Here is a 26,346-nt window from a genome sequence, read left to right on the forward strand (position 1 = left end):
TTGATAGGTCAACATTGTTCATGAATATGCTAATGATTTATCAGCACAATAGGCTTCAGAGTGAATGTGTGTCTAAATGAAAACCCGATGAGGGGAGTATAAGTGATTCATAACTAAACATTGTCTATTTTGTACAATGTATCTAAAGGTGAACTAGATACCAGTAGGAGAGAACAGTTTTATGTGTGCCTGTGTGTAGTTTTAGTTTCCCATGGATTGTTTCAATTTTTTTAATTTAAGAGAGTTTCTTCCCTGGTTCAAAGACCATACTGTGCACAGTTGGGGGGCATCAAAGCTCCAAGTCGACAGAATTAGGAAAGAAAAGCTGCATCTTCAATGCGCTGGCTCAGAAATATCACTAGGGCACACTACCAGACACCCAATATTCCTCTCCTGAACCTCTCGCTTGATGATTTAGGTTTTTCTTACCTGAGTGAGTACCATTTCAGCGGAGAGAAAATGGAGACAATTCTTTCCTCCTTCACTCAGTATGGGCTGGCGGACATGTTGGATTTGGGATCAGATCTGAGCTGAGTCGGCCTCACAGTTTGGTGTCCTGGGTCTTTAGTGAGAGTACAGCAGCGCTGGGTATGTTGAAAGAATGACTTATTTTGATATTGCTGAAAATAACGTGCTCTATCTATCCATCTAACATAACACATAGTGACAGAGAATCGGGGTCTGACCGCAGGCAGGATAGCGTTGTGCTGTGTGCTTGCTTGTACATTACTTACGCCATTGTCGCCTACAACTGAGAATTGTATGGTAAAGTCTCTGACCCAAGATGAGGTTGCTATAGTTACAGTGAGTGTTTACTTTAACATACACAAAAAAATGAGGATGTGGTTATACCTTTCACTGGATTCAGTCCTCATGTCATATGGACAGGTTTGTGCAGGTCTTCATCTTATTATGCTTTGCATGTGGGAACCCTGAGACCTGAGGCTATTGAGGCCAGATCTGTTCTCTCTCTGCTCTCTGCTCTCTGTCTCAATTCAATTCAAAGGGCTTTATTGGCATGGGAAACATATGTTTACATTGCCAAAGCAAGTGAAATAGATAATAAACAAAAGTGAAATAAACAATCGCTCTCTCTCTCGCTCTCTCTGTCTCTTTCTCTCTCTCTCTTTCTAGCCTTTTCTCCCAGTCTGTCAGTAATGCACACTTAGTTGTCGGGAAGAAGGTTCATTTAGGAGATGGCTTCATGAATGAGCAGTAATACTTGCATTACTTGCCTTAGTACCTTGGAGTATTGCTGAACCCAGTGGCCCATAGTTATTCACCGCTGCTCGCATTGGTGGGGATAGGATGGGAAGCTATGACCGGTGTCAAATAATTAGTACAGTGAGAATCTTGGCTGTACTTATGCAAGCTCTGGATCAGTTATAGCTAATGCGGTGTGAAAGGGGATTGTTACCGTACAATGTCTTCCTTTTCTCTCTCTAAATAATGCAATATCTGTCCGCGGTGGGCGTGCGTACAACAGCTCTTACATACTGAGAACCCAATTATATGAACGTCATGACAATTTTACCTGCCAAGGTGACACGCCAGCCTAAAACTAATGGTGTCTCATTAGCCCTGTTCTCTGTGCGTCTTATTTTGGTCGGGGTGAGACGGAAGCATTAACAGCTGTTTTCTCATCAGCTGCTTGGTGAACCTCTGTCAGGGCTGTTTAGAGGCAGCTAGATTACTGTTGTGGCATACTTATGATGGCCAAATTAGAAAATACGATTTTCATGCATAATGCACTTCCTCAAAAAAGACTGGATACACTTGACAATTATTATTATTTATTTTCTTTATTTTTTAGTATGCAAATTGCAAAACAAAAATAAAATCATTGCACCAACATAGCATTTTAGGGACAAACTTGACTATGCAATGGTAAAATCATATTCTGATTTTTAAAATAAACAGAATTATCTTTAATCACATACTACATGTTGAATAATTTCATCATACACAGTTTAATTTGTGCTATTTCATAACATGTAAGGCTCTGAAAATTTTCTTCGTCATTGGTGAAACATGCACATTTATTGAACAGAAAATAACCATCATCTGGATTTCATGAATGTACAATTATCTATGACCATTGATTCCTCATACATGTTTTAAGTGTTTCCTGTTTTTTCTGTATCAAGCCTCTGTAGTCCTTGTCAATAAAAGCATATCATTATGGTCTATGATTTACTGTATCCAAATACAGTGTCTTATTGAACGATGCAGTATATTTTCCATCACATCAAATAGTTAATGTATTTAAAGTTGACATCAATTTGAATTTGACTGCTCTGCCAATAGTCACAGTGGTTCCCTCCCCTCTCTTTTAAATATATTATGTTTCTAAGAATAGGTTATGTTTCTAAGGATAGGTTATGTTTCTATGGATAGGTTATGTTTCTATGGATAGGTTATGTTTCTATGGACAGGTTATGTTTCTATGGATAGGTTATGTTTCTATGGATAGGTTATGTTTCTATGGATAGGTTATATTTCTATGGATATTCCTATCCAGTGTATATTATTAATTGCTGAGGAGTCTACTTATCTATCAGCATCTGTCTGCTCTCCTGCTCTACATAGGGACCCAGAATGCATGTGATAATTTACAGAGGTGTACTGCTGTGTCCGTGAAATGCCATTCACCTCCATACCTCTGTCAGGGAGTAGTGAATAAAATGACTTTAACAATGTCTTTACATTTGTCCCCATTACTTTAATAATATATTAATGAGATATACAGGTTGTATACTTGGTGATATCTTAAGAATATTGTGTATATAATATACTGAACTAGATTTAAGTAGCGGTAGACACACAAATGGGTCAAATAGGCTACTGCTCATTTACTGGCTGAATACTTCTATTTAATATTGCTAAATAGATGTTTTGGGACCAATACATTGTGTGAAGTAACCTGTGAAAAACAATGGTTCAGAACTAATGCAACAGACTTTCTTAAAGCTTTTATTTGATTGATGTCTTTAATTAAGCCCTTTTGCTTTAAGCCTCTGTGCCATTTGAAAACCTGGATAAAGCTGACTGTGCTACTCAGCACTGGCAGTCTGTGACATTTCCAACACCAGCCAGGCTCAATGATGTAGCCTTCTATTCCTAATGCGTCTATCCTAACATGCATGCCTGACTAGTTATGGCTGGATTCTAATCCTTTTCACATTTGAAGATGGATGCAGTGAAGCTTTTCACTGTTCAGACATTCAAGCTACAGCATTTCACCAGATATGTGAAATGTGACCTATAGTAATTTGGCGAGGTTAAGTGCTGTTTTCCCCACTATGTGGCCCATGAAATAGGATACAACAATCAATCGGCTATAACATCGCTGCATTAAATTAGAAAATACAGTATGCAATGTATTTTTCTATTTTTTATTTTGTTATTGAATTACGTACATACCCTACCAAATAATGTATGTGAACAGGAATTAAAAAGAGCGCAGTGCAGCTGGAGCTCAGGCCTATATATTATTCATACCATTCTAGATTATCATTTGAGACATATCTTTTCTGTGAGAGCTACAATAAATGTAAAAAGGATTGTCAAGGGGGCCAATAACACAAAGTAGGCCTACCAAATGAGATAATATAATTGGAGGATAACTATATTGACTAAAACACACATATGCCATTAGATATTCAATCAGGATTCACATTTCTGCTGACAAAACAATTATAATTGTTTATAACTACAGTAACTAACTAGTAACTAAAAACTACAGTATGTCCTAATCAATCATGTTATGTTTCTTTGTTACTGTGGTTAACAGCGTAGTTGAAGGTACATCATATGGTGAAATGCGTTGCCATGAACTGATATTATTTATCTTTACAATAACACTGTGTGGCTAATGCAGGTATTCAACACTTAATGTAAACGTTTAGATGGAAATATAGAAGATGCATGGTTTATATATATAATAGTTCACAATGGATTAGAACACTGATGAATCATTTGGAATACACGTGCATCAGGCAAGTTGTTACATTGCTTCAACTAAAAGGTTTACAGCCAGAGAAATGAAAGGACATCAGGAAGTAACTGTAGCATGATGATTCCAAAAGATCTCTCCCTAACCTCACTCATACCCTGTCTCCCTGTCTGTCTCCGTAACCTCACTCATATCCTGTCTCCCTTTCTGTCTCCCTTTCTGTCTCCCTAACCACACTCACATCCTGTCTCCCCCCATCTGTCTCCCTTTCTGTCTCCCTAACCTCACTCATACCCTGTCTCCCTTTCTGTCTCCCTAACCTCACTCACATCCTGTCTCCCTTTCTGTCTCCCTTTCTGTCTCCCTAACCTCACTCATACCCTGTCTCCCTTTCTGTCTCCCTAACCTCACTCACATCCTGTCTCCCTCTCTGTCTCCCTTTCTGTCTCCTTAACCTCACTCACATCCTGTCTCCCTTTCTGTCTCCCTATTCTCACTCACATCCTGTCTCCCTTTCTATTTCCCTTTCTGTCTCCCTCTGTTCCTAGCTGTCTCCCTCTCTTCCTAGCTGTCTCCCTCTCTTCCTAACTGTCTCCCTCTCTTCCTAGCTGTCTCCATTTCTTCCTAGCTGTCTCCCTCTCTTCCTAACTGTCTCAATTTCTTCCTAGCTGTCTCCCTCTCTTCCTAGCGGTCTCCCTCTCTTCCTAGCTGTCTCCCTCGCTTCCTAGCTGTTTCCCTCTCTTCCTAGCTATCTCCCTCTCTTCCTAGCTGTCTCCCTCTATTCCTAGCTGTCTCCATTTCTTCCTAGCTGTCTCCCTCTCTTCCTAGCTATCTCCCTCTCTTCCTAGCTGACTCCCTCTCTTCCTAGCTGTCTCCATTTCTTCCTAGCTGCCTCCCTCTGTTCCTAGCTGTCTCCCTCTCTTCCTAGCTATCTCCCTCTCTTCCTAGCTGTCTCCCTCTCGTCCTAGCTGTCTCCCTCTCTTCCTATCTGTCTCCCTCTTCCTAGCTGTGTCCCTCTCTTCCTAGCTGTCTCCCTCTCTTCCTGTCACAAATCCGGGTTAGAACTCCGGTCTCAGAAGTGTAGAGCTGGGGGTACTACCCCTTAGCCACAGAGGAGATGTTGTAGGACCCAAATAAAACACCCAAGGCAATACTCCAGGCAAGTAGATTTAATGTTCCAAAACAGGAGGCAAAACAAAACAACTCCACGAGGGGAGAAAAACAAACTAAAGATAACTTCAAAAACTTACTAGGACTGACACGGTGAGACAAAGCAGGAGACACACAGTCAGGACGCAATAACCAAGTGAGAAACAAGGGGAAAACACACAGCTAAAATACACAAGGGGGAAACAAGGCACAGGTGACCTGGATAAGCTAATTAGGACACATGAGGAAGAACTAAGGCAAAGGGGAACACAGCTGACCTCTAGAGGCCAGGAGACAAACAGGGGAAGCAGGAAGCTGACAGGACCCCTCCTCTAGGAACGACTCCTGACGTTCCTTCCAGAACACCCTGGCCCCAGGGTGCGAAAATCTCGGATCAACCCTGGGTCCAGGATGTCCCTGGCTGGAACCCAGGAGCGCTCCTCTGGCCCGTAGCCCTCCCAGTCCACCAGATACTGCAGAGAGTTCTGGACCCTCCGGGAGTCCAGTATCCGGCGGACTGTGTAGGCTGGCTGGCCGTCTATGATCCTGGGAGGTGGCGGGGGTCTGTGTGGGGGGGCAAAAGGAGAAGACAAGACAGGTTTAAGGAGTGAAACATGGAAAGTGGGGTTAACTCTAAGGGAGCGAGGCAGAACTAAACGATACGAAACAGGGTTAACCTTTCTAGCAATGCGGAAAGGGCCGATGTATCTCTGGGAAAGCTTCTTGGATTCGACCCGGAGGGGCAAGTTCTTAGTGGCCAACCAAACTCTCTGTCCAGCTCGGAAACTAGGGGCCGTCCGGCGGTGGCGATTAGCCTGACTTTGGTATCTCTGGGAGGTCCGAAGGAGGGTACACCTGGCCTTCTTCCAGGTCCGCCTACAGCGTTGGACAAAGCGCTGGGCCGAGGGAACACCAACTTGCGCCTCTTCCTCTGGAAATAATGGAGGGTTGTAACCGAACTGGCATTCGAAGGGGGACAATCCGGTGGCTGAGGACTGGAGGGTGTTGTGGGCAAATTCAGCCCAAATGATATAGGTGGCCCAAGACGTGGGATTACTGGCCGCCATACACCGCAGGGTGGTCTCCAGATCCTGATTAATCCGTTCCGTTTGGCCATTAGACTCTGGATGGAATCCTGACGATAGGCTGGCTGTGGCCCCAATAAGCCTGCAGAAGGCCCCCAAAACCGGGACGAGAATTGGGGACCTCGGTCAGAGACCACGTCCAGGGGAATGCCAAATATCCGGAAGACATGGTTCATGAGGAGCTCAGCAGTCTCCTTAGCCGAGGGCAGCTTGGGCAGGGGAATAAACCGGGCAGCCTTAGAGAAACGGTCTACCACCACAAGGATGACGGTGTTGCCCTGGGATAGAGGAAGTCCCGTAACAAAGTCCAGAGAAAGGTGTGACCATGGCCTTCGAGGAACAGGTAAGGGATGGAGCAGTCCCTGGGGTCGCTGGCGTGTCGACTTTCCTGGTTGCACACAGGGCAGGCCTCAACATAGACCTGCACGTCCTTCTTGATGGACGGCCACCAAAACCGCCATCGGAGGAACTCCAGTGTGCGAGCACTGCCAGGATGGCATGTCAAGGGCGACTCATGACCCCACTGCAAGACGCGGGCCCGAACCGAGAGAGGAACGTACAGGCGACCGGCAGGACCACCGCCTGGATCGGGCTCATGGGCAAGAGCTTCTCGTACCCCTCTTTCTAGTTCCCACTGAAGAGGTGCGACGATCCTAGACCTCGGAATAATCGATGCCAAGGGCTTCTCTTGTACCTCGGGAGAATAGACTCGAGACAGAGCATCCGGCTTGACGTTCTTGGTGCCAGGTCGGTAAGTCAGGAGGAACTGGAATCGATTAAAGAAAAGGGACCATCGTGCTTGCCGAGGGTTCATCCGCTTAGCCTGTTGGAGATATTCCAGGTTCTTGTGGTCTGTGAGAACCTGGAAAGGGTGCTGAGCCCCCTCAAGCCAATGGCGCCACTCTTCCAAGGCCAGTTTTACCGCAAGCAACTCTAGATCCCCCACGTGGTAGTTGCGCTCGGCCTCCGACAGGCGGCGAGACATGAAGGCACAAGGGTGTAATCTCCCATCCGCACCCCTCTGTGACAGGACGGCTCCCACCCCCACCTCTGAGGCGTCCACCTCCACCACGAAAGGTCTCTCTGGGTCAGGGGTCACCAGAATCGGAGCAGAAGTGAAGCGGCGCTTGAGATCCTCGAAGGCCCCTGCTGCTTCCGGACCCCAGTGAATCTTGGTCCCTCCTCCCTTGGTAAGCGTCGTCAAGGGGGCTACCACCGAGCTGGAATTCTTGATGAACTTCCGATAGAAGTTAGAAAAGCCAATGAACCGTTGAACCTCCTTGACCGTGGCAGGTGTGGGCCAATCGTGGACCGCCTTGACCTTCTTGGGATCCATCTCTAGGTGCCCGGGAGTGACAATAAACCCGAGAAACTGAGTCTGAGAAACATGAAATTCACACTTCTCAGGCTTAACGTAGAGGTGATTGTCAAGGAGCCTCTGGAGAACCCGGCTAACATGCCCCTCATGTTCCTTCAGAGACCTCGAGAAGATGAGGATATCGTCCAGGTACACGAAGACGAACAGATTAAGCATATCCCGGAGAACATCATTAATCAGGGCTTGGAATACTGCGGGGGCATTGGTGAGCCCGAACGGCATCACCCGATATTCATAGTGTCCCGTGGGCGTGTTGAACGCCGTCTTCCATTCGTCTCCTGGCCGGATCCGCGACGAGATGGTAAGCATTGCGGAGATCCAGCTTAGTAAAAATGGAAGCCCCTTGAAGCAGCTCAAAAGCAGTGGCCATGAGAGGAAGAGGGTATCGATTCGAACCGTGATCTTGTTGAGTCCCCGGTAATCAATACAAGGCCTCAGACCCCCGTCTTTCTTTTCAACAAAAAGAAGGCCCGCCCCAGCCGGGGAAGTAGAGGCATAGATGAGGCCGGCTGCCAAGGACTCCTTAATGTAGGTGTCCATAGCTGCGTGCTCGGGGAGGACAAGGGAAAAGATCCGACCTCTAGGAGGGCAGCACCCAGGGAGTAGATCAATGGCACAGTCATAAGTGCGATGAGGCGGTAAGGCAGTAGCCCGGGCCTTGCTGAACACTGCCTTGAACCGATGGTAAACACTGGGGACTCGGGAGACGTCAACAGACTCTTGAAACTGGGTACTAGGGGCTGAGGAACTCTGAAGCATGCAGGTGAGTTGGCAAGTGGGACCCCAGCTAAGAATGGTGCCAGTAGGCCAGTCGATCTGGGGATTATGTCTGCATAGCCAAGGGGTGACCCAGGATAATAGGATACTCGGGAGAGTCAATGAGATAGAAGGTCTCCTCCTGCTGGTGTTGAGAGATGGTAAGTCGCAGGGACTGAGTCGCCTCAGTAACTTTTCCTGGTTCCAGAGGTCTGCCATCTAAGGCTGTAACTGCCTGGGGTTGAGGAAGTAGTTGGGTAGGGATCTTAAGTTCCTTAGCCAAGGTTACATCCATAAAATCACCTGCGGCACCGGAATCGATCATAGCCTGGACCCGATGCTGGTGGCCCTCCCAGGACAGAGTGGCTGGAATAGCTAGGACCGCGTTAGTAGGAGGAGCTCTAATTTTCCCCATCACAACCCTCCTGTAGCTGGGCGGGGACAGGCGTTTCCCGAAAGCTCGGGGCAAGTGGAGCGGAAGTGGCCGGCAACCCCGCAGTAGAGGCACCGACGCTCCCTCATGCGACGTTCCCTTTCGTTGGAAGAAAGCCTGGAACGGCCTAACTGCATGCTCTCCGGGGAATCCTGGGGCAGTTCAGGAGCCGGGGCAGCTCTGAATGACGGAGTCCAAACAGGAGAAACAGAGCTGCTCAGAGGAACTTGGGACTGAGACACCTGACGGCGAGCCGTTCTCCGCTCTCTTAGACGATTGTCCAGGCGGATGGCCAAGGCTATGAGGGACTCGAGATCTTCAGCTGGTTCACGGGTGGCTAACTCATCTTGAAGGGGCTCAGATAACCCTCCCTGAAAGCAGACCCTCAGCGCTTCATCATTCCATCCGCTCCTTGCTGCTATGGTTCGAACTCAATGGCAAAATCTGCCGTGCTACTGGAGGCCCTGACGGAGAGACAGTAGGCGCTTGGAAGCCTCCCGCCCACTGACAGGATGATCGAACACCCGCTTGAACTCTTCTACAAATGCAGCGTGGGAGTCACAACAGGCTTCCTGGGACTGCCACACCGCAGAGGCCCAGGCGAGCGCCTTGTCTGAAAGAAGGGTAATGAGGTAGGCAATCTTGGAACGGTCTGTGGGAAAACTTGAGGGTTGGAGCTCGAAGGTGAGGGAGCATTGGGTGAGGAAACCCTGGCAAGAGCTTGGATCCCCAGAAAAGGGCTTGGGAGGTGGTAGTCGGGGCTCCGCCAACCGAGAAGGCCTGTCGTCACTGGGAGGTGACCGGGGGAAGGGGGGAGGACCAAGGAGGCGTTCAAAGCGCTGGTGAAGGGAACTCATCATTTCGGCCAGGAGTTGAGAATGTCTAGCCATCAGCTCCTCTTGTCGGCTGAGAACGGCTTCATGGCGCTGGAAAGAAGCCTCATGTCGAATGATCACCGCCAACAGGTCCTGGGAACTGAGTGTTTCTGGGTCCATGATTGACTTGGTTATTCTGTCACAAATCCGGGTTAGAACTCCGGTCTCAGAAGTGTAGAGCTGGGGGTACTACCCCTTAGCCACAGAGGAGATGTTGTAGGACCCAAATAAAACACCCAAGGCAATACTCCAGGCAAGTAGATTTAATGTTCCAAAACAGGAGGCAAAACAAAACAACTCCACGAGGGGAGAAAAACAAACTAAAGATAACTTCAAAAACTTACTAGGACTGACACGGTGAGACAAAGCAGGAGACACACAGTCAGGACGCAATAACCAAGTGAGAAACAAGGGGAAAACACACAGCTAAAATACACAAGGGGAAACAAGGCACAGGTGACCTGGATAAGCTAATTAGGACACATGAGGAAGAACTAAGGCAAAGGGGAACACAGCTGACCTCTAGAGGCCAGGAGACAAACAGGGGAAGCAGGAAGCTGACACTTCCTAGCTGTCTCCCTCTCTTCATAGCTGTCTCCCTCTCTTCCTAGCAGTCTCCCTCTCTTCCTAGCTGTCTCCCTCTTCCTAGCTGTCTCCCTCTCTTCCTAGCTGTCTCCCTCTCTTCCTAGCTGTCTCCCTCTTCCTAGCTGTCTTCCTCTCTTGCTAGGTCTCTCCCTCTCTTCCTAGCTGTCTCCCTCTCTTCCTAGCTGTCTCCCTCTCTTCATAGCTGTCTCCCTCTCTTCCTAGCTGTCTCCCTCTCTTCCTAGCTGTCTCCCTCTCTTCCTAGCTGTCTCCCTCTCTTCCTAGCTGTCTCCCTCTCTTCCTAGCTGACTCCCTCTTCCTAGCTGTCTCCCTCTCTTCCTAGCTGTCTCCCTCTTCCTAGCAGTCTCCCTCTCTTCCTAGCTGTCTCCCTCTCGTCCTAGCTGTCTCCCTCTCTTCCTAGCTGTCTCCCTCTCTTCCTAGCTGTCTCCCTCTCTTCCTAGCTGTCTCCCTCTCTTCCTAGCTGTCTCTCTCTCTCTTCCTAGATGTCTCTCTCTCTCTTCCTAGCTGTCTCCCTCTCTTCCTAGCTGTCTCCCTCTCTTCCTAGCTGTCTCCCTCTCTTCCTAGCTGTCTCCCTCTTCCTAGCTGTCTCCCTCTCTTCCTAGCTGTCTCCCTCTTCCTAGATGTCTCCCTCTCTTCCTAGCTATCTCCCTATCTTCATATCTGTCTCCCTCTCTTCCTAGCTGTCTCCCTCTCTTCCTAGCTGTCTCCCTCTCTTTCTCTTCTTCGGTTTCTCCTCCTGTTCTACTTCCTGTTCTACTTTCTCTCCTCAGCCTTCCCTCCATTCTGAAGGGGCATGAGGCAGAGTGGTGAATCGATACAGTAGGCTACAAACTTACTCTCCTATTCTGAATCCAGCCAACAGAGCTCCCAGAGGGCCTGCATTAATTACTACCCTTCTCCCTTCATGTGTGGCGGTACACAACTACGCTATCCAACACACAACACACAACACACAACACTGTACTATATGTATGAGTGTGTATGTGTGTATGTCAAATCAAATCAAATCAAATGTTATTTGTCACATACACATGTTTAGCAGATGTTATTACGGGTATAGCGAAATGCTTTTGCTTCTAGCTCCGACAGTGCAGTAATATCTAACAAGTAATATCGAACAATTTCACAACATATACCCAACACACACAAATCTAAGTAAGGAATGGAATTTAAGAATATATACATATATGGACAAGCAATGACAGTGGCATGGACTAAGATACAGTAGAATATTATAGAATAGAATACAGTATATACATATGAGATGAGTAGTGCAAGATATGTAAACATTATTGACTAGTGTTCCATTTCTTAATGTGGCCAGTGATTTCAAATAGGCAGCAGCAGCCTCTAATGTACGTGTGTGTGTGTGTGTATTAGTGTGCTGCGGTGTGTGTGAGTGTGCACTGGGGTATGTGTGTTTGTTTGAGGAGGGGTGTGAGCTGTGTGTGTGTGGGGGGGAGGGGGGTTGCTAATAGCCTCTAATCCCAAGGTAGCATGCAGAATGAAAGCAGATTACAGTTGTGAGTGACCAGTTCCAGCCATTCTAATGTTATTGATTAAAAACAGCAGGGGGTCCAGGCACTGAGCTCGGCTGATATTCTCTCCCCTGCCACTACAAAGTCAGTTTGTGCAGATATAATCTAACTCTCTTAGAGGACTGTATGAAAGTAGCTGATTAGCTTGAGGCATTAAAGTCTGTCTGGGTTTCAATTTCAATTTCACTTCCTGTAAGCATATACATCTAGTCGTTCTCTTATGGACCAAAATATTTGTCGCTATCCTTGTTCACAAATATCGTGCTGTAGCTAGAATATAACACTTTGCTGATAATCTAGTTTTAATAAATTATAAGACTCTAAGTCTATTTATGATCTCGTAATAATCATGACTAAATAGCAGCCATTTCAAGTTAGCTGTGTGTGTGTGTGTGTGTGTGTGTGTTTGCACGTGTTTGCGTGTACGTGTGCATGTGTGTGTTTCCAAGTAAAATCAAATCACATCAAATTGTATTTCTCACATGCGCCGGTGTAACAGGTGTAGACCTTACAGTGAAATGCTTACTTACAAGCCCTTAACCAACAATGCAGTTTTAAGAAAAATAAGTGTTAAGAAAGTATTTACTTAAGTTTTAAAAAATTGGACAAACGTATTAATTATAATTAAAGAGCAACAATAAAATAACAGTAACGAGGCTATATTCAGGGGGTACCATTAAAGTTAGCATCAGTTCATATGAGGAGGCAGTATGGGGGTTGGGTGGACTTGAGTGTTCAGTTGGAGCTGCTGCTAGCAGCCTTTACTGACTGAACAAACTCACTTTGAGGTTAGAGTGAACACAGCAGGGAGTCCCTCTACAAAACCTATGGACAAATGTCATCAGTCCCTCTGCCTCCCGCAGTCTCCCTCTGCCTCCCGCAGTCTCCCTCTGTCTCCCCCAGTCTCCCTCTGCCTCCCGCAGTCTCCCTCTGCCTCCCCCAGTCTCCCTCTGCCTCCCCCAGTCTCCCTCTGCCTCCCCCAGTCTCCCTCTACCTCCCCCAGTCTCCCTCTCCTTCCCCCAGCCCTGACAAATCAGCTTTACCAGGCCTTGGCTACTGCTAAGAGACAGAGGGATAACAACAACAACAAACAACAACAACAACAAGCAGAGAAACAAATGAGATATGGAGGGAATGTGTGTGTATCTCGTAAACAGCTGTTGAGACGATAAGTGAAACACAGTGAATTGGGTTCAAGGAGAAGAAGCAATCTCTGTAGTTATGTTCAAATGTATTCTCTTTTCCTTCCCCCCATTATCTTATCTCATAAGACCAAGATTGTGGCGGCAACAACAGGTAGAGTTAGCAGTGCCACAACAATCGTTAATTCCGAGCTCACTCCATCTGCTTCCATTGCTAGAAGAAGGAAATGTTGACTGGAGAGATGGAGGGATGGAGAAATGGAGGAATGGAGGGATGGAGAGATGGAGAGATTGAGGGATGGAGGGATGGAGAGATAGAGGGATGGAGGGATGGAGGGATAGAGGGATGGAGGGATGGAGGGATAGAGGGATGGAGTGATGGAGGGATGGAGAGATAGAGGGATGGAGAGATGGAGAGATAGAGGGATGGAGGGATGGAGGGATAGAGGGATGGAGAGATGGAGGGATGGAGGGATGGAGGGATAGAGGGATGGAGAGATGGAGGGATGGAGAGATAGAGGGATGGAGGGATGGAGAGATAGAGGGATGGAGAGATGGAGGGATGGAGAGATAGAGGGATGGAGGGATGGAGGGATGGAGAGATTGAGGGATGGAGGGATGAGAGATAGAGGGATGGAGGGATAGAGGGATGGAGGGATGGAGAGATAGAGGGATGGAGGGATAGAGGGATGGAGAGATAGAGGGATGGAGAGATGGAGGGATGGAGAGATAGAGGGATGGAGAGATGGAGGGATGGAGAGATAGAGGGATGGAGAGATGGAGGGATGGAGGAAACGAGGAGTGCTCTTGGTTTTAACTTAATGATCTTTCATGTCACTACAGCTAGCTAGCTGGCTGAAATGACCAGTTCCCTCACTGGAAGCCAATTAGATTTCTGTCCATGAGTGTGTTTTAATCAGTAGTGGTGGTAATTGGGAACCCCCTGCTGTGTGTGTGTACGGCTGGGGACAGAACAGAAGATGGAGGCACAAAGCCACACACGGATGTGCATGCAGCCATATTGGGCTTCAGACAGGAACAATTGCATGATGCTTACAAAGATCGAGATATATGAAAGACTCAAACAAACAATCAGCTGTCTAATAGTCAGATGGTCTGCTGTACATCAATGAAAGAAAAGTCATGTTCGTTGCAAAACTTTTGCGGTTGAGGGAGAAGTTAGAAAACTTGTGCTTCGGTTGCAAAATTCCAGTAATAATAATAAAAAGTTCCCCGGTTTTCCAGAAATCCTGGTTGGAAGATACCCGGAATTAGGAGGGAATCTTTTGCGGAAAGTTACCAGATTTTTGCACCCCTACACATTTTTTGGAGCTTTAAAGGCTGGAAAGGTTTGCTATGATGCATTTCCAGCTGCTTACAGCAATGTGATATGTGATTAACTTACTTTTCATTGAGGAAAATGAAGGGTGTGAGGCTATGATATGAAGGTGAAGGTCGTAAAAGAGATATCCATAGTATTATAATGTAAAAGAGATATCCATAGTATTACATTGTAAATGAGATTTCCATAGTATTATAATGTAAACAAGATATCCATAGTATTATAATGTAAAAGAGATATCCATAGTATTATAATGTAAACGAGATATCCATGGTATTATAATGTAAAAGAGATATCCATAGTATTATAATGTAAAAAGAGATATCCATAGTATTATAATGTAAAATAGATATCCATAGTAGTATAATGTAAAAGAGATATCCATAGTATTATAATGTAAAATAGATATCCATAGTATTTAATTGAGACTCACCTGGATGTATAGAAATGTTGTGTTCTCTTTTACACATCCTTCCTACTCACTTATAACAATTTACTATTTACTATTTATCTTCGTGAGTAGAATATTGTTTTCCTGTCTCGTATGTCTGTCAATCACAACATTGTAATGAAACGTCATTATTACAGTATACTGACATTCTCTGTGGAATAGGTGAAGGTCATATATTTTGTCTGGTGCTGTAAAACACAGTGAGATGACATATTGAAGTAAACGTTGTATTTAAGACTAAGAACAATGTCAAAATACCTCCACAGCTTCTATATAAAAGACGACCGATGATGTGTCTGTCTGCTGACACAATGGTTGCCACGGACAGAAGCCATACACTCAATTCATACCCAGTATCTTCCATCATATAATGAAAGTCATTTTCTCCTCGCTTTCAGCTGCTGTTCCTCGCCGCAATTTCTTACAATCATGTTTCATAATGTTGAAAGTCAGTTGTATGGCGAGAAATAGAGCTGTGGCATTTGCAATTTGCAAGATTTAATTAGTTATACGCAATACACAATCACTCACCACTTGTTCTCTCTGCGATTAATGTTTGTCACAGAGGAGTTCAAATTGATGTCTGTGGCAGAGGGGGAAATCAGGAAATCGTATTATTACCTATTTAGTTTTCCCATTCCATTAATTTATCCTTTACATTCACATGCTAAACATTGTGTTTCATATTGAACCATGAGTCAGGTCAGTTTAATGGATAGGCAGAATTCACCCCAATTTCACACTATAAAACAACATAAAACATAACATGAAAAGGAACTAAACGTTAAGAGGATAGTGAGGAGTTAACAGGGCCCGTATCCACAAAGCATCTCAGCGATAGTGCTGTTCTAGGGTCAGTTTTGCCTTTTTGTTTGCCTTTTATCATAATTAATAATACTCTGAGACACTTTGGATATAGGCCCAGGTCTCCCTACTCTTCCCAGGTGTTAACATGTGAAATAGCTACCCAGTCTAGTTAGTGCGGTCCTTGAGCATTATCTAAGAGTTAATCTATATATTACTATAAGTACCATATAGTTCAGAGAATTAAATATTGATAATATCTCTAATAGTTTTTCAAAAATTCATCAGATATTGAGTTAGCACAAAGGATATAGAGTGTAGTGGCTGTTTAATGGCTATTTTGGTTTTTTGGGAATAAAATAGAAAATAGAATGTTTCAGGCCCTCCCCTCACCTCCTCATCCCCCAACCCCTCCATGTCGGGGTGCTGTGAACCTTTTAATGTCGGCCAACACACCATGTCTAATGGCCCCTGCTGAGACAAGCGTCCTGCTCCCTCCTGCTCCCAGCACCACTTGGCATCAAGAGGATTGTGGCTAAATAAAAACCATAGAAATTGGGGCTTGAAATTTTGGGGGTGTAGCCTCCCCCAAAAGCCCCAAAAACCTTAAACCTGCATCTGTTGCTTGCTGTTGTCATGTACATGAAAGTTGATCACACATGGGATAAGATGTGTCTCAGCTCCTCTCTGTTGAGGAAACTCATGTTTCAACACAAACAGAATATTTTGGCAGAATATTTTATTTCTTCAATCTTATTTTATTTTATTTAGTTTTTACATTTTAATCAATTTTTTTGTCTATATTGGCGTTAATGCTGAGGTTTTGTAGGCCTTGTTTCCACTTAGTGCTGAATAGTGGGTAATCTCACTTGCTGGTAACATCCTGAAGAAGGTGAGCATCATTTTTCATTTCTAATCATTCTAGCATATCTCACAATCCTGAATACGCTGCTTGCTACTGTTCTACTATAGCTCATTGTACTCTAAACACCCTATAGCCTATGTGGGAGCTATACAAAGGGATCAGCAATGCTGCGTTACATTGAAGCTACTTATATTCTAATCAAAATGGTGGGAATTATATATCATGGTTTTGCCTCATTGTACCTTTCAGTGTGAGACAAACATAAGAGAGGATGGCTTGTCAATTTTGAGCCTGTCTGTGGATCCTTTCCTGTGCCATGCCGTTGACTGCCAGCCTGTTCAAAGACAGTGTGTCTAATATAACTACTGGTGTGCAGGAAAGGAAAACAATCATTAAAATTCTCTCCAGAACGTTCTGATTCCGGAACTAGCTGAATATCTCTCAACGTATTGTGGTTTAAGCAGGGAGGGGGGCGAAATAAGGGGATGCTGAGAATCAGAACCTTACAGCTGGCAGAGAGAGACAGAGAGACCCTCCTCCCCCATCCCCATCCCCATCCCCATCCCTTAACATACATACACAGTTAGCCTGGGAGACACATCAGTCGGCTTTCACCCTCTGCTATGTGTCTCTTTGTCTGCCTGTCTGAAAATTGGTGTAATTTTGAAGCGAGAAATTGGGTGTTGCTGAAACGATTTTAGTGGCCCAAAACGAAAGCATTATTTTATTATTTAAAAAAAACTGAAATATGATTTTCACTTTCTCCTAACGTGTCAGTTTTGTATCAATGGCTCTCTCCAATTTGTTGGCAAAGTTTTTCTGTGCGTGTGCATGACAGTAGAGGTGGGGGACCTCTGTTTACCTCTCCACAGTCTCAGCTGTTCTTTGTTTTGCTCCCCTGGAAGAGACTGACAGACACACAGTAGAGAGACTGACAGACACACAGTAGAGAGACTGACAGACACACAGTAGAGAGACTGACAGACACACAGTAGAGAGACTGACAGTAGAGAGACTGACAGACACACAGTAGAGAGACTGACAGTAGAGAGACTGACAGACACACAGTAGAGAGACTGACAGACACACAGTAGAGAGACTGACAGACACACAGTAGAGAGACTGATAGACACACAGTAGAGAGACTGACAGACACACAGTAGAGAGACTGACGGACACACAGTAGAGAGACTGACAGACACACAGTAGAGAGACTGGCAACACACAGTAGAGAGACTGACAGACACACAGTAGAGAGACTGACAGACACACAGTAGAGAGACTGACAGACACACAGTAGAGAGACTGACAGACACACAGTAGAGAGACTGACGGACACACAGTAGAGAGACTGACAGACACACAGTAGAGAGACTGACAGACACACAGTAGAGAGACTGACAGACACACAGTAGAGAGACTGACGGACACACAGTAGAGAGACTGACAGTAGAGAGACTGACAGACACACAGTAGAGAGACTGACAGACACACAGTAGAGAGACTGACGGACACACAGTAGAGAGACTGACAGACACACAGTAGAGAGACTGACGGACACACAGTAGAGAGACTGACAGACACACAGTAGAGAGACTGGCAGACACACAGTAGAGAGACTGACAGACACACAGTAGAGAGACTGACAGACACACAGTAGAGAGACTGACAGACACACAGTAGAGAGACTGACGGACACACAGTAGAGAGACTGACAGACACACAGTAGAGAGACTGACAAACACACAGTAGAGAGACTGACAGACACACAGTATTGAGACTGACAGACACACAGTAGAGAGACTGATAGTAGAGAGACTGACAGACACACAGTAGAGAGACTGACAGACACACAGTAGAGAGACTGACAGACACACAGTAGAGAGACTGACAGACACACAGTAGAGGCAATTTGTACCAAACTAATTCATGCAATAGACAGCACAAGAAGGAGGAGTAGCCACACAGTGGTCATGTAACATTGAGATGGGCCCCACACAAACCAGGGAGTCACACTCCTTCAAATAGGACTTAATCCACAATCTACAATTTAGAAAATGACAATTAAAAATACAGAAATATGCTCAAATAGTATTGGTGGAGACCAGGGAAGAGAACAGTGAAGGGTTGATGGGAAACGCTGTGCATTTTTCATCCACAGATAAATAAAGAGACGACATATAAAGGGGTGGGTTTTGTCATTGTGTGAGAAATATAAACACAGATGAGTTGTGTCTTTGATTTGTTCTTGCTTTTCAGTCGACACAGCAGGGATGTTCTAAAGAACTTGGCCTCTTTGCATTTTGGGTAAATAGGCACCACGGACCCTGCATGATGAGATTATATTCCCCCGTCTCTCTCTTTTCTCTCTAAACACAAAAACTGCATTTCTGTTTTTCACCAAGGTCCCGGGTGATTTTGCCGTCCACCCCCGGCCCCCCCCGCTGCTAAAGGAAGAAAATATACACTTCATCGATAGTTAGACACTCTGCTGCAGCAGTACCAGCACATTATCTACTCAATATCGCTTATTCACAGCAAAATAATGTGGCATTTGGATGGGGACAATGGGTTTAGCAAGTCACCACTAAGAAATAAAATACAAGCATTTCTTTGAAAATCATTCATGTTGAATTAAAGCATTTCCTTATAAATTGTGTTTGTTTACAGAAGTCAGTGGGGTTGAAAATCAAGATCAAGGTGCTGTGTAGTGTTTTGCCGCAGTCTCCATCTGCAGTCCCAGAATGTACCATACCTATGCAATCCCATTTCCAATAGAACACCTCTAACCTTCATAATGTGAGGAAAACCTCTTGTTCGCTTTAGACTGAGATATAAACGAAATAAGGAATGTTTTGAAGCTCAAAACTCTTATAACCAATCAACTTAATATTTAAAACACTCTTATAACCAATCAACTTAATATTTCAAACACAATATATATATATATATTGTGTATAGGGCAATATGTGTTAGTCATTGGTTTGTGTTCGATTTTTCTGTCACACAATTCCAAGTATGTGTATGAGCCAATTTGTTTGCAAATTGCAGTGTGTAGTGATTAGCTCCAACATAAAAGCACCAAACAATGGATGTTCTGCATCACTCAGCCATTTTGTTCCTTCTCCTACGACATCTATGGCCTTGTGAATCTTTTGTTAAGGTTATTGTCAGTGGAGGAGGACACCGTTAAATTCAATGAAGGGGATTGGATTTCTCAGACAGTGTTAGCTGGGTTTCTCAGAACGTCCGTATATTCTAGAATTTTGCATGACGATAGATTGCACCCAAATATGGAGCTTTAAAAGAAGGAAGAACCCTTCTTAGAGTATAGGCTATTTATTTTTTATTTGAAAATAATGATATCCTGTGTCTGGTTAAAACACTGCAAAAGAGGAGTTTAAATAGATCGTGGAGGCCGGTCTTTGTCCCCTAAATGGATTAAGAAAACTGTCCAGACAGACAAGAGGGCCTAAATACAACAATTGTTTACATGGGCGCTTTATTGTAACCTCAGCCAGGAGTACACAGCGTATAAAAGATACCTTACTGGAAACCCTTTACAACGGATCTGAAACAGCCGAGGCAGTGAGATTGCCTTGTAACTTCTGTTATAGACAACATAACTGTTGATTGATGCTCAATAGAGTTAGGTGTCTGAATATCATTAATCACCGCTTTACTAAACAGGAAACACATTTTAGTTCTGCATATCTGTTAAATATGCCATGGGCTAGTGATTGTGTCTCAGAGTATGGGTTATTTTTCAGTCAGAGAGATCGGCATATCCTATTAACAATAGTAAGGGAATTGCAAAACTGAATTGTCGTTGCATTAGAGGACATTCAATTATGTTACACATTAGAGGGAATAAACGTAGAATTTGCTTTTAAGACATAGGAAAATGTATCCTCTTTCAATACGCCACAATTGCAAAATGCAATATATTTTCAATTTTAACACGGCTGGAATTCAATGAAACCCACCATAGCAATGTTTACACAGGGTCTTAGTTTCTATACTATTAGCCGTGTCTACACTCCTTTCTCTGGAATAGAGAACCATGTATACTGTGACCTGGTAATTGGTTTTTACAGCAACCAAAATCATTGTGATTTTATTTTTATTTCACCATGAGAAAAATAGCTATAGGGCTACTGCCTTAATGATGCAAAGCGTGTTCGATTGAATTGAGTCCCTTTATTTATCAATTGTTTATTTCTTATTACATGTTGTTGTCATAATAATATGTTAGACAGAGTGACCTGTGGAAGAAATGTATTGTATTGCAAATTCTACAACGTTAATTCATATAAATACTAAAAAGATCAGCAGACCATATTACTTTCCACTGCTTGACCTTGCATAAACTGAATAATTGCAATATGGTCATTTGAGTGCCATTTAACCAATATATTTGATCTAAAAAGTCAAGTCTACACAGTAAAATTCTACAAATTAATAGTTGTTATTTTGCACACAGATATATGTATTTAAATGTGTGTTTTCTTAACATTTCTCCTCTTTCATTCTGATAATGGATAGAAAGATTAGTGTTAGATATCTTTGTCTGTAACAGGTACATTTATCATGCCTTTTCTTTCTGTTTTCAGGGTTGATCTAATGTGATAAAGACACAGCGACTTGGCCATTTTACTGCATTTCCATCCACAGTTTCCCTAGAAACAGAAATGCATGTCTAAGAATACTTACAGATATCAATATCTTTATAGTATTCTGGTACATACTGTAGAGTTGAGGCTGGTGTGATGAACTATCTCTCTTCTCCCGAGTGGCGCAGTGGTCTAAGGCACTGCATCGCAGCTGTGCCACTAGAGATCCTGGTTCGAATCCAGGCTCTGTTGTAGCCGGCCGCGACCGGGAGACTCATGGGCGGCGCACAATTGGCCCAGCGTCGTCCAGGGTAGGGGAGGGAATGGCCGGCAGGGATGTAGCTCAGTTGGTAGAGCATGGCGTTTGCAACACCAGGGTTGTGTGTTCGATTCCCACAGGGGGTATGAAAAAAATAATGTATTCACTAACTGTAAGTCGCTCTGGATAAGAGCGTCTGCTAAACGACTAAAATGTAAATGAAAATGTAATTCTTCACAGGTTAAGACATTTGTGCACAGATTTGTTTGTTATTGAGTCTTTGCAGGGCGTCAGTCGGGCTAACGACAGAACAGACTCATGTCGTAGGGATGGATGACCAACACTTTAAGCCGTGGTTTTGAGCCTAACAATGAGGTTCAATACACAAAAGGGGCCGTCGGCTAGTCTGACATTGTTGTCTAAGCAGCTTTACAAAGAAAGGATATTTGTAGAGACTTTTGCATCTGAGTTGTCAGAAGTGACACTTTGCGCTAGTAGTATAGTAAAACACTAACTCTGAAAAGGGTTGGCTATTCAGAAGAATTACATCATATTTAACTGTATTTGATATTATGTTGATGACCTTGAATATGTTGCTTGTATTTCTACTTACACAGGCAGGATTATATAGTAGAAGTGAATATTACCCATTTATTACCAGGTACATGTGTATTGGTACTGGCAGATACATTGCATTTATGTCTTGCTAATACTGTTGTAGTCTTTTTATTTTCATCAGATTTAGAACAATAGACTAAATCACAAGAATAGTATGTTTAATCAAATATATACTTAACTATTTCCCCCTACATATTTTAGGGGTATTTGTGCCACTGAGAGGAGTTAGAGGAGTGAGAGGAGGTATAGCTAGTCACTCTAAACCATTCTGTATTTTTATTTGACCATGGGGAAAAATAACTATACAGGTTCCATTCAATTGTGCCCTCAGTACCTATTTCTGTCTCCAGAAGAAGGAAAATAACATGTATTTCCTGAACATAGCTCTATTATTAAAATCGAATCAAAAATCGAATCACATTTTATCGGTCACATACACATATTTAGCAGATGTTATTGCGGGTGTAGTGAAATGCTTGTGTTCCTAGCTCCAACAGTGCAGTAGTATCTAACAATTCACAACAATACACACACATCTAAAAGTAAAATAATGGAATTAAGAAATATATAAATATTAGGACGAGCAATGTCGGAGTAGCATTGACTAAAATATAGTAGAATACAGTATATACATATGAAATGAGTAAAGCAGTATGTAAACATTATTAAAGTGACTAGTGTTCCATTATTAAAGTGACCAGTGATTCCATGTCTATGTATATGGGGCAGCAGCCTCTAAGGTGCATGGTTGAGTAACCGGGTGGGAGCCGGCTAGTGATGGCACAACCAAACGGTGGCAATCCAAACGTTACGTTTATGTAATTAATGGTACAGTAAGTATAATGACGTACACATCCATTAGGTAGTGTAAATATTTCAATATTTATTCAAGACATACTGCACTAAGACATTGAAGGCCCTATATAAATCTTATTGCTCAAACTCAAATTCATAATAACTTGTATTTCCTGAGAGGGAACTTCATGTGTGGTGACGTATTGCTATATAGAAGACACATAACAACATAGAACACAAAACATGTTCAGTATAAAGGATTGGAAGCGTAATATGTTATCACACACAGGTACAGACACACACACTCTACACACACGTACATTGTAATATTGTTGTATGGTGGTATTATACATTTTGTATTGTAGATATGTGGTGGTGTAATAATGTTATATGATGTACTGTTTTATCTTTTGTTTGATATGTATTGTAATTGCTTTAATATGTTTGGACCCCAGGAAGAGTAGCTGCTGCCTTCGCAGCAGCTAATGGGGATCCCTAATAAATACAAATACAAATACAGGCTATATGTATATTATATATATATTTACAATACAAATAAATAAATACTTCAAGAGTTGAGAAGTTTGATTGACGTTGGCACAAAATTAGAAGCTGCTCTCTTAGGTTTATATGGGAGAGCTGTATACCTGCCTGGAGGGTAGGGGGCTATACTGGTCATTCAGTGTGTATATCTGCCTGGAGGGTAGGGGGCTATACTGGTCATTCAGTGTGTATACCTGCCTGGAGGGTAGGGGGCTATACTGGTCATTCAGTGTGTATACCTGCCTGGAGGGTAGGGGGCTATACTGGTCATTCATGTGTGTATACCTGCCTGGAGGGTAGGGGGCTATACTGGTCATTCAGTGTGTATACCTGCCTGGAGGGTAGGGGGCTATACTGGTCATTCAGTGTGTATACCTGCCTGGAGGGTAGGGGGCTATACTGGTCATTCAGTGTGTATACCTGCCTGGAGGGTAGGGGGCTATACTGGTCATTCAGTGTGTATACCTGCCTGGAGGGTAGGGGGCTATACTGGTCATTCAGTGTGTATACCTGCCTGGAGGGTAGGGGGCTATACTGGTCATTCAGTGTGTATACCTGCCTGGAGGGTAGGGGGCTATACTGGTCATTCAGTGTGTATACCTGCCTGGAGGGTAGGGGGCTATACTAGTAATTCAGTGTGTTAAGTCAAAGGCTATTTGTTCCCCCTTTCTTCAGCACTCTTTTTTTGTAGATGACACTGAGGGGTTCCTGGCAAGTTGCTCCAACGACCTTTCCACCGATTCTTACTACTCTATTAAACATTTATACATTGAATTATTTAACACGTTGGAACTTCATACTATTAAAAACAGTAACTACCCATTGCTAGCAGTATTTATTTTAAATCATTTTTTTGGAGGAAATTGTAATTGTAGGTTGGCAATGCAGTACAACAAAGACGTTAATGGATTGTAATGTTATAAGCTGTATTTGTTGTGTGAACGGCTTGACCCATTGTTCTCAACTAGGACATGAAACCCCCCTATATCTATATATCTATATCTCAACCCTGTAACAGGACAGGTAGAAGTGTCTAGTAGTATGCCAGTGCCCTCCCTATGTCTGTCTATTGCCACTGTGAACAGAGGAACCCAGGGCCCTGGTGGCTTATAATGATATATGCTGTATTTGTTGAACGTGAACTCTTATTTCAACATTATTAGGAGTAAGGACAGGTAGAAATGGATTGTGTCCCCCTCGTGTCAACATGTTACAGAGGAACCCAGGGGCCCTGGTGGCTCACCTTGCCTTGCACCTATTACTATTGTCTCTGCCAGGATGTAGGATCAGGACCTTTGGCTGAGTAGAGGTCAGGGGACACAATCCTATGAGCACACAAGTGGGTTTAGAGTGCCCCCTTCTTTCACAGGGGAAGAAAGGAGACCCTCCCCTCAGCATACAGCATCAATTCCAGCAGCTTCCCAAGGGAGCAAATGCTTTCTCTTCCATCCGGGTATTGTTTCTCTCTCTCTTGCTCTCTCTCACTTTCTCACAGACACACACATGCACGCACACACACACACACACACACACACACACACACACACACACACAACCTTATGTAACCAATCACAATAGAGCACGATGAGTAATCCCAGCCTTTCGTAAACCCTCCTGGCAGTGACTGAGACCTGTGACTTCCCCAGTACATGTGAACCCATTGAGAGGGAACAGGCTTTGCATATGTAATCATTGTCTCTATGTTTATTATTGGTGCATTGACTCTTTCCTTCAGCGGGGAGAATGTGTGCTTAAAATTAGGCGTAGTGATTCCCATCCCTGCAAAAGGCCTGATGAATCTGCACTGCGTGTGTGTGTGTGTGTGTGTGTGTGTGTGTGTGTGTGTGTGTGTGTGTGTGTGTGTGTGTGTGTGATTTAAACCAATGTACTATTATGGGAAGGAATTCAAATGAAATATCTCAGTATTCATGTAGCATTGAAAATCACATTTCAAGTAGTCTTGATAATCTGGTAATACAAAATATAGATAATTTAAACTAAAATAAAGGGTGCAGGAACAATAGTTATATTTTTTCCCATAGTGCACGTTTCTCACAATATGCAATACGGTCATGATTGAATCTTGCCCAACAAGTATTATTATGTTACTGTATATTTGTTCTTACACACATTACATTTTCCTATATCATCGCCTTAGATTTCAACACAACCAATTCAAATCAGACTGGTGTCAGTGGTATTTCTCTGAAATTCCATCCTCCATTATGAGTGTTTTGTCAATGTAACGCCCACAAACCACATAGAACCAGTTGAGGGCTTGACAATGCCTCTTTTGTCATTGGATAATTTGATCAATAATCATAGTATGCACCTTTTTTTTCCGAAGAGCTACTGTTTTCAGAAATATGTACATTTCTGTAGATTCCTATTGTGGATCTGAAAATCTATGTGTTATGTACTTATTATCATAGTAATTTACATATATGCACTTTGTCTATTTCTGATTTATCAGTGGGTTTCACAGTAACAGTTATTTTGAATTGTTTTATTTCTATATTAAATGTAATTATTTTCTTTAAGGCCCAGTGAAGTAACCATGCGGTAAATTGTTTAATAGACCAATAACAAAGAGAGTTCCAAACCTCTCTGCCAATAACAGCTTGTTTTCAGTTTTCCCCTCCCCACTCAGACCACTCCCATAAAGTCCTAGCAAATTTCTTGCTTGAGAAATAGTTTTTTGCTAAAAAGCTGTTTTGGTCCATTTGAATGGAAATCTAATACAATAAGGTACTTAATTATTACCCATAAATTATTTGATATTGATATAAAAACGGCTGCATTGGGCCTTCAATATAATTGTTTTGCCTTGGAGTCTACATTTACAATAATGTATTGTTATCCATTCAGACATTGCACATTGACTTGGATGCTGAATATCATTTCTTAATGTTTACACCCTGACTGTTCATCAGAATGTATTGAGGTCAAAACAAATCTACAGAAATTTTTTGGGAACTAATGTAATTTATTATTGATGTAATTCTAGTAATATTTTTGTATGAAAGATCATTGGCATGTCACATCTAGGCCTAGTGTTCATTATATATTCCAGCCAATACAATTCCCTTAAAAACAATATTGTAAATAAAGATGTGAAACGAATCTCTGTGTCCACATGATG

The 26,346-nt window shown here is 43.4% G+C and overlaps 1 protein-coding gene across 4 annotated transcripts in view; it reads left to right on the forward strand.

Moving 5' to 3' along the window:
* The first annotated feature begins 321 nt into the window (after positions 1 to 321).
* Positions 322 to 26,346, forward strand: part of LOC121543301 (catenin beta-1) — a 38,397-nt gene continuing 12,372 nt past the window's right edge. For 3 of the 4 annotated variants that reach the window (XM_041853075.1, XM_041853080.1, XM_041853076.1), the window contains exon 1: positions 322 to 433. In XM_041853075.1, coding sequence (XP_041709009.1) covers positions 337 to 433 — 97 coding nt within the window. In that variant the 5' untranslated portion in view covers positions 322 to 336. Of the gene's footprint in view, positions 434 to 488; positions 589 to 26,346 lie in introns of those variants that run through there. The other variant, XM_041853078.2, reaches the window with a different exon arrangement.

The sequence above is a fragment of the Coregonus clupeaformis genome, chromosome 17 (assembly GCF_020615455.1).
Source record: "Coregonus clupeaformis isolate EN_2021a chromosome 17, ASM2061545v1, whole genome shotgun sequence".
NCBI classification, from domain to species: Eukaryota; Metazoa; Chordata; class Actinopteri; order Salmoniformes; family Salmonidae; genus Coregonus; species Coregonus clupeaformis.